The 15,780-nt window shown below is 41.8% G+C and overlaps 1 protein-coding gene across 2 annotated transcripts in view; it reads right to left on the bottom strand.

Moving 5' to 3' along the window:
* The window catches only part of CCT2 (chaperonin containing TCP1 subunit 2), a 28,786-nt gene extending 14,521 nt beyond the window's left edge, over positions 1-14,265 (bottom strand). The window contains exons 1-9 of one of the 2 annotated variants that reach the window (XM_088452512.1): positions 14,158-14,265; positions 13,170-13,244; positions 9,120-9,185; positions 7,185-7,296; positions 7,020-7,096; positions 4,032-4,144; positions 2,138-2,340; positions 403-503; positions 186-313 (exon numbers count right to left, since the gene is read on the bottom strand). In XM_088452512.1, coding sequence (XP_088308638.1) covers positions 186-313; positions 403-503; positions 2,138-2,340; positions 4,032-4,144; positions 7,020-7,096; positions 7,185-7,296; positions 9,120-9,185; positions 13,170-13,244; positions 14,158-14,160 — 878 coding nt within the window. In that variant the 5' untranslated portion in view covers positions 14,161-14,265. Of the gene's footprint in view, positions 1-185; positions 314-402; positions 504-2,137; positions 2,341-4,031; positions 4,145-7,019; positions 7,097-7,184; positions 7,297-9,119; positions 9,186-13,169; positions 13,245-13,466; positions 13,494-14,157 lie in introns of those variants that run through there. The other variant, XM_088452511.1, reaches the window with a different exon arrangement.
* Between the last annotated feature and the right edge of the window lie 1,515 nt (positions 14,266-15,780).

The raw sequence follows: 15,780 nt of genomic DNA, 5'->3' as shown, positions 1-15,780 counted from the left end.
GTAGCCAAGTATGTGCAGGAGAGAAATGATCCAACTTTTCCAGTCACCTCATCAATAGATGAGTAAAAAATTATCCAACATTGCTGATGTTCAGGAAACATTTCACTAAGACTGCTCCCCCACAAACGTCTGGCTAACCAATATTTCACACATTAAAGGTCTGCTAGATTAGGGCTAGTTTTTACCTGTTTATAAAACAGTTTATTCCATGTTTCAGAATACGCTCCACTTTTTCTTTCATTTTCTCTTTCTCTGCTAGCTCAATCTCAGCCACTTTTGCTGTAGAATCCACACGTACCCTAGAGCCAAAAACCTGTATTAAAAAACAAAAATTAGGGGCACAGTTAGAAGAGGAAAAAAATAAAAATAAAAAAAAAATACCTAAAATATCAAAACGCCAACCTTAATTTTGTCAGTGTCCATTCCTGTATTTGCAATAAGTATTTTGGCATTTTCTATACGTTTTGGTTGGTTTACGCCAATCTTTTTGTCTAATAAGAAACCTAAAAGACAATAATGCAGAGACAGTAAAAAAGTAGCACAACATGTGAACTGAATACAAAAATATATATTACTTGTTTAACTGTTAATAAAATGATTTAGGACTACAAAAAAAAAAAAAAAACTACCATAACATCTGAAAGATCACCTCATGCATAATCTTATATCCAACACACAAACCAGGGCAGTACTTCACTGTTCAACAAATACAGCATGAAATGCCAATATTGTTGGCACGCGAATAATTATCTCAAACAAACCTGTTTTAATAGCCTATTATAAAGAAAAGATTGAGAGGGCCAAGACACCTTAAGGAAAGACAGACGAAGACCCATGTCCAACCTGGTCTGGAGTAAAACCAAAATCCTGGAGGCGGAAAACGGCATCATGAAGTTGAATCCTGCAAAGACAGGAGAAGTAGACTCTCCACACCTATCTATACGCCCTAGTGCACAGGTTCTCAAACTCGGTCCTCAGGACACAAAACAGTACATGATTTCCAGGTCTCCTCACAGAATCACAAGTGAGATAATTAGCTCCACCTGTGGATCTTTTAAAATGTGTCAGTGAGTAATGACTACACCTGTGCACCTGCTGTGTTATCTGGAAAATGTGACATGTGTGGGGTCCTGAGTACAGAGTTTGAGAACCACTGCCCAAGTGAAAACAGGTTTCCTGCACACAGCATTGTATGCACAACTGCATTGGAGAAACCCCTGGCCTTCAGGAGGGCTCTCTTGACAGCTAAACCATTAAAGTCAGGCATGGGAGATTTCAAATCTGATCCAGAATGAGAAGGTCTAGTCTAAGCAGGAGACACCAGGTAAGAGCCACCAACAGCATGCAGAGGTCCACGTACCATGCGTTGTGATTCCAATCTATGAGTTAACCAGGATGGTAAATTAAAAGTTAAAGTAATAAATAAAAGCTGAAAAATGTTACTACTACAGCTGGAAAAAAAAAAAAAAAAAAAAAGTGCCCAGTCCTATGGGCACTAAAGAGAACTGGCTGCGCTGCGAAGGGAGTGGGGTATAGGAGGAGAAGCTGGAGCAGTCAAGCTTTAACCATTTAGTGCCCTGCCTCCCCCAACACCTCATATACCCCCCCGTGTCTCTCAAGTATCCCCCCATGGATGAAAGAGAAATAGAAAATATCCCAAGTTATCAATGACCCCTTTCAGAACTTTACAGGACTGTTAGAAAGCCCTAGTGCATCCATGTCTAGCCAAAAACCTTACAATTAAACTAGAAAATATCTGTGGCAAGGGCAGGATGCCAGGTTACGTAAAATCTAGATGTGCCTGCCAAAACCTAGAAGACATTGCACTTGGTCCCTATCTTGATGGTAGAACAGAAAATGAAGTGGCTAAGTTCTTCAAGAGATGGCAACGACAGCCCCAATAGGGAAGTGTTGTTAAGTAGGCAGACTCTTTTGTATGGTAAACCTTTGGTAACCGTTCTGTAAGTGTTCAATGTGTTTTGGGTACAACAGACAATTTGTGCCTTTCCTCGACTGTTCACCTAAATAATTCCAACCCACATAAAAATAAAAAAATAAAAAAGGTACAAATTGTACCAGTTTGACACGTAAGGCTACAACCAGACCAGATAAACATTAACTAATATTCTCACAGTACCTTCATCCAAATAAGATTCTGTTAAACTTCCTCCCAACTTCTTAATGACATGGATAGCTTCCAGATTGCCAGAGCCTTTCAGTCTCAGAACAGCTTCCACAGCGAGTTTAGCAAAATGATCTTTATGGTGGGTCAGTAGCTTTGAAGACAATGTAGTCCTAGCAATGTTCAAAAGGTCAACCTGAAACTGCTCTTCGTCATTACTACAAAAACAAAAGAATGGCAAGCTGTAATATGTACTCTGACCATATACATATATTTTGGTACGATGTGGCTCCTACTAGAAAAATCAGGCCGAAAAAAAATAAAACTACTGAAATGATTCAGATGAAAGAAACACATCATGGGCTTCTTACAGTCATCTAACCTTAGAAGAACTAATTCAGCATTTGTGCCTGTAGATAATTCCTGTGTCACGGATCGCCCAAGATCTGACTCTCTCTCCTTGCAGCGCAGTGTCTGCATTGATGCTCCCTATGGACTGTGGGCCTGATTCAGAGATGGACGCTAATGTGATTTTACACAGATCGAGCAAATGTGTGTCACTGCACGTAAGCCACATTGCGCACATGCTGCAATTACGCATTCTCAAAGTGACAGGTAGTCGGCCTTTGAGGGACGTAATGGAGGGGAAGGGGGGGTTGAGGGTCAGAAAAATACAAGGGTGTCTGACGTTTAAACGCCGTTACATGGGCATGCATAAATTAGACCTGCTGCAAGGGCTAGATGGCTGCTCGATGTGCGTCAATGTTAGATATTTCCGCAGGTGTGTGACATCATACACAGATGAGAAGGTAGCAGTGGGTGTCCTTATGCTCTGCTAAACTTTGGATTAGCATATTTTCGCAGCTGCGTTCCGTGTGAAATCACAGCTGCGATCGCATAAGCGTCCATCTCTGAATCAGGCCATGTGCCTGCAGAAGTTGCACTGATAGGAAACCCAGGATTTCCAAGTATTCATGAGCATTCCCAGACAAGATTAAGTGAGTGCCAAGTCAGCAGAGCCACTAATATGCTGGAGTGCATGCTCTTTTTATTGTGACACTACAAGCACCTTGTCTGAACATTTGTCCATTAAAACAGACATTTGGAAACTAAAGCAACGGTTTTTATTGAACATCAATTAACTGTGACTGATACAGTATTAAGGGGTTTATGTATCAAGCAGTAAAAAGCGTGGGGAAGTGGACCAGTAGAGAAGTTGCCCGTAGCAACCAATCATCTTTGAAGTAGCATTTATCAAGTACAGTCTATAAAAGAATAGGTAGGAGCCGATTGGTTGCTATGAGCAACGACTCCACTGGTCCACTCCTCCATTCTTTTAACTGCTTGATATGGATACATAAACCCCCAACTGCGCCACCAATTAACATGATTTTTTGCACTATTTTTCAGTTCATCTAGATTGCTGGTAATTTAAGACTGTTGATGCATCTTGCTTCTTCATTTAGGTATTTTTATATTTTATTAGAAGTATGCATCTAATAAATATTCATTAAATAGATTTAAGCTACCTAATTTCAAACCAAGTTTCTTAATTAAATCTTGGCATTTGAGATAATTTATACCTGGACTAACACCAGCGATGTCTACTTCCTTTGTATACGGTTTGATGCTTTTGGGCTCTTCAAGGTATTGGAAGAATCCTGGGACAGCAAGTCAATTGGGACTGGTTAATCTCAAGAGAGTGCCATTTTTTTTTTTACCATTTTACCCACCTCAGAGTGACAGATTCATATAACTAACCCAACTGCTTTCCAAGACTGCTAGAGTTTAACTACAACTTAACATTGTATACACAATACATGTTACATTGTTCTATCCCATCTGTGGAAAAACATACTGAATAAACAGGTGTGCAGAGAATGTATTGACATTAAACAAACTAACTAACCCGTGATCCATTGATGCTTTCAGAAGTGCTTCTCTGGCAGCTTGTGCTGCTGGTCTCCACCCAGAAATGATGGTCTGAGGGTGAATTTTCCTAGCAATCAATATTTCGGCTTCCTGATGATAAACATTAACACATTTACCACAAATTGCTCTATCTGGTGACAGTTTTACCTTTTAAATTTACACTTTTACCACCAACACTAATTAAAGGTTTACAGCCAATAAGAACAATGTCTGACATACAAGCTACTGATCATGTGACACTACAAGGACAAGGCTGGGCTTAAACAGCATATGAGCATTTTAATAGGTTTAAATGGAGAAATGCAAAAAAACAAAACAAAAAATCAAATACCAGTGTTGCAGAAATCAGTGTTAACTGCTGCCTTGACTGCTTGTAGGACTGCAAGTGAATATCTGCAGGCACTTTACCTGGGAGAAGAGACCGTATGACGACCCAGCTGTAATTGAATCTGCCCCATTGAATTCAGCTTTAGGTGGCAAATTTTGTGGTTTCATCCTATAGTCTAAACGGCCACTGTTTGCGCCATCTTCAATTGTCTCCACTACCAGGTCAACAGCAGCAATCTGCCAGTCAGTTTTACAGGCACCACAAGCACCAACATGAGACCAATTTGCTGGGGGAGTCAGCTTTAGCTAGAAGGTCTACTTAAGAGATCTAGAGTCCACAAAAGGTAGACTACTTGTGTGCTGAGACATTATACATACATTAGTACTAGAGATGAGCGGGTTCGGATTTACTCGGATCTCAAAACGGCATTTTATTGGCTATCGGCTATCACGTGTCGTCTCTCCCATCACGTGTCGTCTCTATCGGCTATCATGACATCTCTCCCATAATGCAGAGTGCGCCAGCCTGGGAGGACTGAGGTGTGGATGGCAGCGGGAGCCGGGATTCAGGTTAAGTGTTTGTTTGTTTTTTTCTTCTTTTTTATTACTTGTGTGTCTTACTCAGCACTACTGGGTGCACTGCATAGGGGGAACTGTATATGGGGCAATGCATTAAGGTGCATATGGAAAGGAATGTTCAGAGTGACGAAAAAGGGATGTGTCATGTTCATCCATTCTTCAATTTGCCCTGGGCTCCAAATACCCTACTTACGCCACTGATGCATAACATTTTATACGTTAGATATAGAATAGAATCTTGCAGTGCTACAAAATGAAACCAGCCAAAACATGAGGATTTTCAAAATAGTTTAAATTTAAAAACACAAAACTTAATATTGGCAAACATGCTTTTTCTATGCAGCTTCTACTTTAAAAAAAACAAGACGATCTATAGCTATTAGATGACAAATCAGCATCATCATACGATAAATAGCATGATTAGCACAGGGTGTTCGTTATGTTTGCCGAAATCACAGAAGTATACAATTTGCAGCCTGTACACAACATTTTTGTTACTTTGGAGACTATAGGGAGACATCATCTGTTTTGGGCGCCTGTAGCACTTGTCTAAAGTGACCGGGAGAAATTAAATTGTTTTGGGTGTCCATTACATATTGCAGATTGGTACTCGCAGCCTCTAGAGGTGCAGGCAGAAATATGCCCAAAGTAGGGCTTTTGGGCGCCTTAACATCAGCACGCCCTGATTTTGGGTGTCTGAACTGGCACTTTAGCAGCGTAAAGTGGAGTTTCTCATGCAATCTCGTCCATTTTGGGAGCAGGAACGTGGGGCTGGTCCGGCAAACAATTGAATCACTGCTGTCACTTTAGACAGGAGCTATGGGTGCCCAAAATAATTAAATTCCCCACTTTGAGCTGCACACTCTGATCCCAGTCATCTGCCAAACAATTCAGGTTTGCAGATGTCTTTTAGCACATATGGATCTCTCTTTACCCAAGGAAGAAAAGTGTTCATTCATCATATGTCACAAGACACACTCATTCAGCTTAATCCAGAGAGTGCGTTACCATCTTTACAGGTAGGATTCTGCAACACCTTACAAAGTATTGGCATTCCTCAAAGATCAGGCACTGGCTCTGTTCAACATTTATTTATTTTTTTTTGGGGGGGGGGGGGGGGGATTACAATTTTGTACAGTAATATATAGGCTTGATCAAATTTATTCTGCCTTCTGACGTAAACCAACTCCTGTAACACATTGCACAATAGACAGTCATAAGCTGGGTACCACACTATCTGCCGAGGAACCAATTCCAAAGTAAACTGCTGACACAATACTACTAAAGACCTAGGCCACAGATACTACACCTAATCTTTGATGCAGGTCTCCAATCCACATCTGCTGAAACCACCTGTTGAAAGGATTGTGTCACTTTACAAATTCTTCCACTTTTTGGCAGACCAGCTGTCACTCACTGCTTGATGGATGAATTAGGATAAGAATTGGACAAACCATTCTCAGGAACGTACACACTTCTGTATTGGTTGGGTGATTGGCAATCTGGTCTCCTAATTTTTCAGCAGGTTTAAAAATCTTTTGACAAGACCAGGCGGCCAGGACTGGATGAAACCACCTACCAGTCCACACTATCATGTTGGACTGGTAGGTGGGATTTGTTGAGTATTAGACAAGTAAGTACAAAACTTTACTTTGGCCAACCACTACAGGACTATCAATTTACTGGTGTAGTAGTGCTACCTTTTATTTTATAAAATAGTATCTGTAGCAGAAGAAAAGCTACAAAGTTACAGTGTCAACAAGTGGGAAAACTATGCCTTGTGTTCCTAAATCAGGCTGGCCATACATCAGCACCACAATTCCCAGTACGGTGATCAAAAACTCTGATCCACAAACATCGATGAATAGGGATCAGTCATGGAAATTCAACATGTTACAAATCCCAGACTCAGACGCATTTCAGGTTGGAACCAGGGATTAAAGATTGTCTAACATGTTGCGTGTCCACGATACCCCAACAGAACGGGGAATTAGGACAATCCATGAATGGGCTCCATTACACATAAAAAAATAACTAATACGGATATCAATTTTCTTACTCTAAGCATCTCAGCTGCCAACACCGTCACTGATGTTGTTCCATCACCTACTTCATCATCTTGGACCTTGGACATATCTAAAAAGAGGAGGAAAAAATAAAGTTAAAAAAAAAAAAAAAAACCTTCAGTAAATTTCTATAATACAAATGATTGCTTGAAACTTACCAACCAAAACCTGGGCAGCAGGATTGTCAATTCCAATAGACTTTAGAATGGTTGCACCGTCATTCGTTACAGTAACGCTGCTATCTCTGCCACCACTGAGGAGAATCTTGTCCTGTTACAGTAACAACCATACTTGAGTACATAACAATCGTTACATTTTCTCTACATGCTTTGATTTAAAAAAAAAAAAAAAACACCCTAATTATTTTACCATTCCAAAAAACAATTTAGCTTGATAGAATTATGTACATTTAAAAATACCACATCACCGTTCCCCATAACAAGCGCTAATACAGATGTGGTTAACTCCATGGGATGACAGGATTTTGCTTAGTTCAAAGTCCCAATGACCAATTGCAAAGACCTCCAAGTGCCTGACTAAGCATCTCGCAAGGCTAAAAGCAATAGTCAGCTCACAACTAGAAGAGTGTTGTCGGTATTTAATCAGCTATCAGGAAACAGCCCCTTTCATAGAAAAATTGTTTTGTGCTTGCACAGATTTCAAGTGTATTCACTTTGGTTAATATTCCTGGGCAATTGCAAATTTGACAAAGTTCAGCTCGGTGAGACAGCCATTAAGCCATCAGGACCACAAATGGATCTACCACACAGGTTCTCAAACTTGGTCCTCAGGACCCCAAACAGTGCATGTTTTCCAGGTCTCCTCACATAATCACAAGTGAAATTATTTGCTTCACCTGTGGGTCTTTTAAAATGTGTCAGTGAGTAATGAATACACCTGTGCAGCTGCTGGGTGACCTGGAAAACGTTGCCTGTGTGGGGTCCTGAGGACAGAGTTTGAGAACCACTGATCTACCACATTGGGTTGCTTGACTTCACTGTGATCTCTTAAAATAGCGAGCTATTGCTAGGTACAGTTTAGGTTCCTTGTACAGATCTGCCCTTGTAGCTAAAATACAAAAAATAAACTAGCTTGAGATATCCTTGCATAAGGAACAAGTCCGAGACCCAAATGTTATTTGGAAAAGCTTTATTGAAGACACTTACATCACCAACCTACAAATGGTGAGAGCAGGCAACTTACAGATGATTTACAAAACAAAATATGATCTATAGAGCAACCTGCCCTGCTCATCACAATCCTTTAAGTGAATTTGGATATAATGTGTGCAGTGTTGAATGACTGCATACATACATCAAATCATAAATAAATTGAAGCACTTACATTTGTCAAGTTTTACATGGCCAACTATTATCCCCTTTTGTACCCTTGTAATTTAATACAGTTAAAATTGTACAAATCCTTAGGGTTGGTAGTAAGTGGGATTTGGGTTTTGTACAAAGATTTTCTGTATATTTGATAACATGAATAAAACAGAACAATCTCATAGAAATAGGTTCGTCCAAAATACTCTAGTCTAATGCCAGCCATATATGGTGCGATTTAGAAACATAACGATGTGTTGTGTGATTTCCCTTGAAATTCTCAATACGATGTGGTCACATGGTGTACACAATTGTGCATACGATCCCGATATGCATCACATCCTACACGATACGGTTTTCCCGTAAGCTCTACGATCGATCTATGCAATGCATGCACGCGCACCGGCATAGTAAACTGACAAAAACACCACACGATGTGCACAATTTATCGTTACGATCGATCTCGGCCACATCGTGCAAAAACTAAAAAATAAATCGCACAGTGTATGGGCCGCTTAAGTAAACAGAACGTATCAGTTGACTAAAATTTAAAAGAGGGGAATTCAATCGCTAGCAATGTGTTCATCTCTATAGTGTAAAAGGTAAAATTTGCTGTGTACATGGACATGACATGCCGTTCAGCAATAGGATATGTGACCATCATACTGAATTCAAATCCCTCCAAAGATTATGTTTTGTAAAGGTAGGACATCTCCATTGAACCTTCCAATGCCAGGAATAAATAAGATCTCAGCCTTAAACACTTACCATGCCCTTTGGTCCCAGAGTGCTTTTCACCAAGTCTCCAATCGCAATGGCCCCAATGAAGGAGGACTGAAATGACAAATATATTATATGAATATTGTGACAATTAAATACTTGAATCCACACTTAAAACAGCTGACAAGTAAATCAGCCATGTCTCTGCATTATTTAAATATAAAAGGAAGCCAACTAGTGACACACAAGTTACATTTAAAAAAAATATGACGTACTTTGGACAATTCTGTATGATATTTAAGTGATGAATTTACATGGACTAAGAAAAGACAACCAGTTTGTAATAACGGCTTAAATTTAGATAACAAGAAAACGACTGAGTAGCAAAACAAACATTCTCACCTACAGACAGACCAGTTTATGGACTTTTAGGACTCAACCCCAAGTGCTATTGTTTAAAAGCACTGCTACAGGAGCATTACGCCAATGGTGATGCTTCACCATTCCATAGGGCTAACTGGACGGAGCAAGAGATAGTTAATCTTGGAAGAAAACCTACAGCAGTCTGAAGACAGAATCCCTGAAATGACAGCACCCTATATCCACTGAGAATCTGTGGAAATTGAAAATTGTTATTCAACAGTCCCCGGCGGCCAGCCTAATGCTCCCTAAAGGGAAATTGCACATGAGGGAAAATCAATTAGCCACAGGTTCTGTGCTTCCTGTTCTTGGGTTACCTTTATGAGTGTTTCACTGAATCGTGGAGCACGCTCAAAATACCTGCGCAATTCCATCAGACATTGCGGATTTCATGCGTTAATTCTGTAGCGTATGACCAATATGAAGAACAAGAAAGAGGGGGGAAATCATCCTGATCCCCCAAATAAGCAAGTAAGTATTGGAGACAGTTCAATGTTGTCAAATGGTTGCATTTGCAATTTTTATAAAATGGAAGCCAACAAGTGTATTTCAGCAAATAAAGTAGAGCAGGGGTTCCCAAACTCCGCCATTACAGGTCAGGTTTTAAGGACATCCATGCTTTAGCCCAGATCATTCAAACTGACTAAGGTGCTAATTAAGTCAGCTTTGCTCAATCATGGATATCCTTAAAACGGGTTGGGTAAGTGATGCAGACGGTCAGAATACCAACAGTAGCATCCCGACAGCCAGAATCCCAAAACATTTCTGTAAGTATTATAAACCTTACCCTCCCCCTAACCCCGCTATCTGTATTCTGACAGTCGGGTTGCTGCTGTCTATATTGTGACAGTCAGCAGACTGACTGTTGGGATGCTGACTACATCCCCTTAAAACCTGTGTATTTACAAGTTTGTGAAAAGTTGTAACAATAAATAAAACAAAAAACACACAGACCCTTGTAACTCCCAAATGCAAGTTTAAAACTCGCTTTCCTATCAATACAACAACTCTATATACAGTGCATCCGGAAAGCATTCACAGCGCTTCACTTTTTCCACATTTTGTTATGTTACAGCCTTGTTCCAAAATGGAATAAACTCATTTTTGTCCTCAAAACTCTACACACAATACCCCATAATGACAAAGTGTAAAAAGTGTGATTTTTGCAAATTTAATTTAAAAGAAAAAAAAAAAAAAAAAAAACCTAAAGACATCACATGTACTTAAGTATTCACAGCATACTTTGTTGATGCACCTTTGGCAGCAATTACAGCCTCAAGTCTTATTGAATATGATGCCACAAGCTTGGCACACCTAACTGGGCAGTTTCGCCCATTCCTCTTTGAAGCACCTCTCAATCTCCATCAGGTTGGATGGGAAGCATCGGTGCACAGCCATTTTCAGATCTCTCCAAAGAGGTTCAATCTGATTCAAGTCTGGGCTCTGGCTTCAACTCAAGGATATTCACAGAGTTGTCCTGAAGCCACTCCTTTGATATCTTGGCTGTGTGCTTAAGGTCATTGTCCTGCTGAAAGATGAACCATCGCCCCAGTCTGAGGTCAAGAGCGCTCTGGAGCAGGTTTTCATCCAGGATGTCTCTGTACATGGCTGCATTCATCTTTCCCTCTATCCTGACTAGACTCCCAGTTCCTGACGCTGAAAAACATCCCCACAGCATGATGCTGCCACTACCATGCTTCACTGTAGGGATGGTATTGGCCTGGTGATGAGCGGTGCCTGGTTTCCTCCAAACATAACACCTGGCATTCACGCCAAAGAGTTCAACCTTTGGGCTCAATCTAATTAAGCGCGAATTGCCAGTAGAGTTTGTTTCTTTAAACTCTCACACTTTGCCGCGAAGCGCGCTCCCGACAATTCTCCAATACAATTAAAAATGCCTATTCGCAGTACCTGCAGCGGAGGGGTGCGAATTGACTGCCAAATGAGATTTTCGAGAAATGCATGAAAATGTGGGGAGACCATCCTGGACTGTGTATGTCCTACTGATCTCTGCATGTGAATTTTACCTGTTTTAATTGTAATTTTTACAATGTATCCAAATAATATTCTTAGCAATAACACATCCTATGCATAAACCCTTACTTACCTAAATAAAACTATTTATACACAAACACTCATCTAGGGTCGGTCTATTTGCACCGGCAAACACTGCAATCTTATTACCAGTTATTTATATAGCGCACACATATTCCGCAGCACTTTTACAGAGAGAATATTTGGCCATTCACATCAGTCCCTGCCCCAGTGGAGCTTACAATCTATATTCCCTACCACATACATGCGCACACACACACACACGTTCATTTTTGTGGGGAACCAATTAACCACTTGCCTGGCACGGTCGTATCAGATATGAACATACCAGACTGGGCTTTCCCTGACATGGTCGTATCTGATACGACCAGTCAGAAAAGATCAGTGGGTGGCTGCTGGAAGATGATCTTCTAGCAGCCGCCTAGCTCAGAGGGACCTCCCGGGCCCTCACCACTCTTCAATCTTCCCTGTGTGCCTGATTGATCAGGCAGCCCAGCGCCCGCAGCACGCACACCCGGCGGCTGCAGAAAGGAAAGAGCAGCCGCCGGGAATATAGAAACCAACAGCGCGCTCTCGGCGCTGTCATCCTCTCCATCCCCCCTGCCCTGCAAGCGGCACCCACACACCCAGTGGCTGCAGAGGTCAGAGCAGCCGCCGGGGTAAATATAGTGCAGAACAGCGCTGTCATTCACTCCCTCCCCCCTGCCCGAGGAGCCCATGGAAAAATGTACAACAGCACAGCGCGCTTATGGCGCTGTCATCCACTCCCTACCTCCGCACTGCAAGGGTCAGCCTGGCGATGGCTGCAAAGTGGACGGAGCAGCCGCCGGGCAATCAAGGTAACACTGCGGGCCTCCACTCCCTCCCCCAGCCCTGCTAGAGTCCGGTGGAACAGGAGCAAGCTCCACCCCTCAAGGTATAGCTTTCCAAAAAAAAAAAAAAAATTATATATAAGCATGTGTGTACAGTATGTGTTTGTAAATATATACATACACACATGTACTGTAGATGGCAACCCCAACCGATGTTTCTCAATCGATTTTTCTATCGATGGCCATCGCTACTGTATACCTTAAAAATTGCCATTTTTATGGTATACAGCGTGTAAAAATATATATATATATTTTTTTAAATTGTGTTGGATAAGTTTTAAAAAGCTGTTTTTGATCTAATTCAATCAAAAGAATTAGTCAGTTAAGTGGTTAACCTACCAGAATATTTTTGGAGTGTGGGAGGAAACCCACACAAGCTCAGGGAGAATATACAAACTCCACAAAGTTAGGGCCATGGTGGGAATTGAACCCACGACCTTAGCGCTGTGAGGCAGTAACGCTAACCATTACACAGTCTGTGCTGCCCATACACACGGTCAGATTTTCTGTCAGATCTGAACGATAACGATTTTAAAAACGTTCAATCGTTCATATCTGAAATAAAATCTGACATGTGAGCCTGCAACGATGAACGATGCGCGTTCCCGCTTGTCAGATAACGATATCTCACCTACGATGTGCTTGCAGTCAGGTTTGGACGATTCCATTCATTTTAATAGAGTCTAAGATCGTTCACCTGACCGTGTGTATGCACCATTACACTTATGTGTATAAGCAGCAGAACACTTACCAAACGAGCGGTTTCTGCTCTCTCTTCATCAGCTCCCGCTTTGAAAATATTCATAGGTGCTAGTGACATGGACGCCTGTGAACGAAAACAGAAAAAATAGGGATGAGCATCTTGGGACACCATGGTTGCCTAAAGCTGAGAGCAGTGTTTGATGATAACACACAATTCACAGCATTGATAGTGCTTTCATACAGCACTCCTGTAGAGAAGATCTATGGAACATGAGTATCACACTCTTCCTGCAGCATGCACCTGGTTTTGGTGACAAAAGGAGACACCGGGAAGAGTAATACTCACCATAACCATCATAGGGAGGTAGGATCGTTTAGTAATGTCCAAAATTTGACAACCTCTTTAAACCAAGAGAGCTTTATCTACTTACAAAACAAACATTTTAATATTGTACATTAAAAGATGAACACCCTTGAGACAAGTGATCCCTTTACACAGTAGTTTAAATGTCTGATTGTGATAGAACATTGTGGTGATGCCAAGCACATACCCTGCAGAGACCAATAGTTTCCAAATTCCAGGAGACACAGAAAATACTTTTTCCTTATGAATAAAAAGAGCAGAGTCCTCCTCATACTGCTAAATTACATTCTCACTAGTGTCGGTCTGAGTAGGCTGACAGGTCCCTTATTTTCCATCCATGTCTTTCATTCCCTCTGTGTGTCAGCACTCTCACATTATAAAACATAACCTACATAAATAGCATGTCAGTAAGTGCAGGATGGACTGGTTTTTCTCTTCAAGAGATGTCAGTGACAAAATATTGCAAGGCTTTGCAACCATGCTGGCCGGTACCAACACCCCAGGGGGTGCTTACTACAGAGCAGGGAGGCGGGGTGACACTGGGCGGTGTGTATACTATATGTATGTACCCGCAGCGGGGCCACCAGTCCTGAACATGGCACCGGGCACGGCGCGGCACACCCATCTCCCGCGGCAGCTGCTGACTACGGGAACGGACGTATCATTAACTCACCATTTTGGAAATACGGAGCAGCAGTGGACACACAATGGAGGAGAACACGCTGCCGCTTCAGACACCGGGCTGAGAGGAAGTGACGTAATAACGGCAAGTAGGAGGGCCTAGAAAGCACTAGAGAGTGGGCTGTCACTGTTCGTGTTGACAACTGACGTCCATCTTTGACGTGGGAATAGAAATCTGAGAAGAGAAATGTCGTTTGTTAATCTATATTTGCACATATACATTCATTGTCATTTTGCGTTATCCTAAAAACCATTGTTTAATGGATAAAATCGCTATACAGTCATTGAGCTTTTTGTGCACTTTCCAGTTTCAAACATGGCTGTCACTAGGGCTCTGTATATTGCCTGACTTTTTTTTTTTACCTAGCAACCAATCATACGCCCCTATCCTAATAAGCCTTTTTAAGTGTGGTGTGAAGCAAGAGCGGTTAGGTTAGTAGAAAGGATGGAGATGAGACGACTTGATGTAAAGGCACTAAAGGGCAGTGTTGCCAACTCTGAAATGAGAACAAGCAACTGAAGAGTGAAAAACAAGCCCAAACCAATCCAATAAAGCCCAAAACAAAAGCCCAACTTAATGCTGTGGTACGGGTCATTTAATGTAAAAAAAAAAAACTTTATTGTCCACTTCATTAAAATACATATAAGGTTATATATGCAAAACAGGGCATTGATCTATGAATAGACCTAATTGTGCGAAGTAAAAAGTGCAGGGAACTGATTCAGAAAGGATGGAATTGCAAAGCCGCACACAAGCAGCTTTGCAATTTCGTCCTTGCTAAAATACAAATGCAGCAGGAGGTGTCAGCTGTATCTGTGATCCCAGTGCTATGACCAAGGGATCTGGGATCACCATTTGTCCATTTGGTCAGGATCTGGGATCACCATTTGTCCATTTCGTCAGGATGCGGTAGCTGAAGCTTACCGCAGCCTGCCCTAGACCTGTCAGCCTGCAAGGCTAGGAAATCTGCATCCATGGACTTTGTTACTCTTGGATAACGGGGGCAACACACTCCCATTTCCATACGTCCCAACATGACCCTCTCCAGGAGGGACACAATGCTCTGGTCCTGGACTTCCCTGGTAATTTATGATTGGTGGCGGCTCCAGAGGTGGGGCTACAGCACTGTTCAAAATTCAAACAGGGGAGTCGCACCAACTGCCAGTGAGTCCCAGCCAGTGATGTGTGGCAGTGTGTGAAATGACAGTTGGTGTGACTCCCCTATTTGAATTTTGAACTGCGCTGCAGCCCCACCTCATACCATGGAAGTCCAGGACCAGAGCATTGTGTCCCTCCTGGAGAGGGTCATGTTGGGAGGTATGCATTTCCAGGAACGCAGGCCATCCCCGCTCCCTCTGCCTGTCAATCATGCAAAGGCATACGGGGGCCTGAGTGCAATATCACAAGACCCATTCTGTACTTGCTCAGAATGGGTCCTGCGCATGCACAGATTCCCAAACAACGGGAATCTGCGATCAGCAGTGCACTGCTAAATCAGGTCCTCTGTGCGTGGTAAAGTGCAGTACAAAAGTGAAATTTAAACAAACACCTCTAAATAAAATAACTGTACTATAGAAACAGTATAATTGCCATTTCTATGTCATTACACTTGCA

The sequence above is a fragment of the Taudactylus pleione genome, unplaced genomic scaffold (assembly GCF_031769625.1).
Source record: "Taudactylus pleione unplaced genomic scaffold, aTauple2 ptg000038l, whole genome shotgun sequence".
Lineage (NCBI taxonomy): Eukaryota > Metazoa > Chordata > Amphibia > Anura > Myobatrachidae > Taudactylus > Taudactylus pleione.
This window is presented reverse-complemented; position numbering and strand designations above follow the sequence as displayed.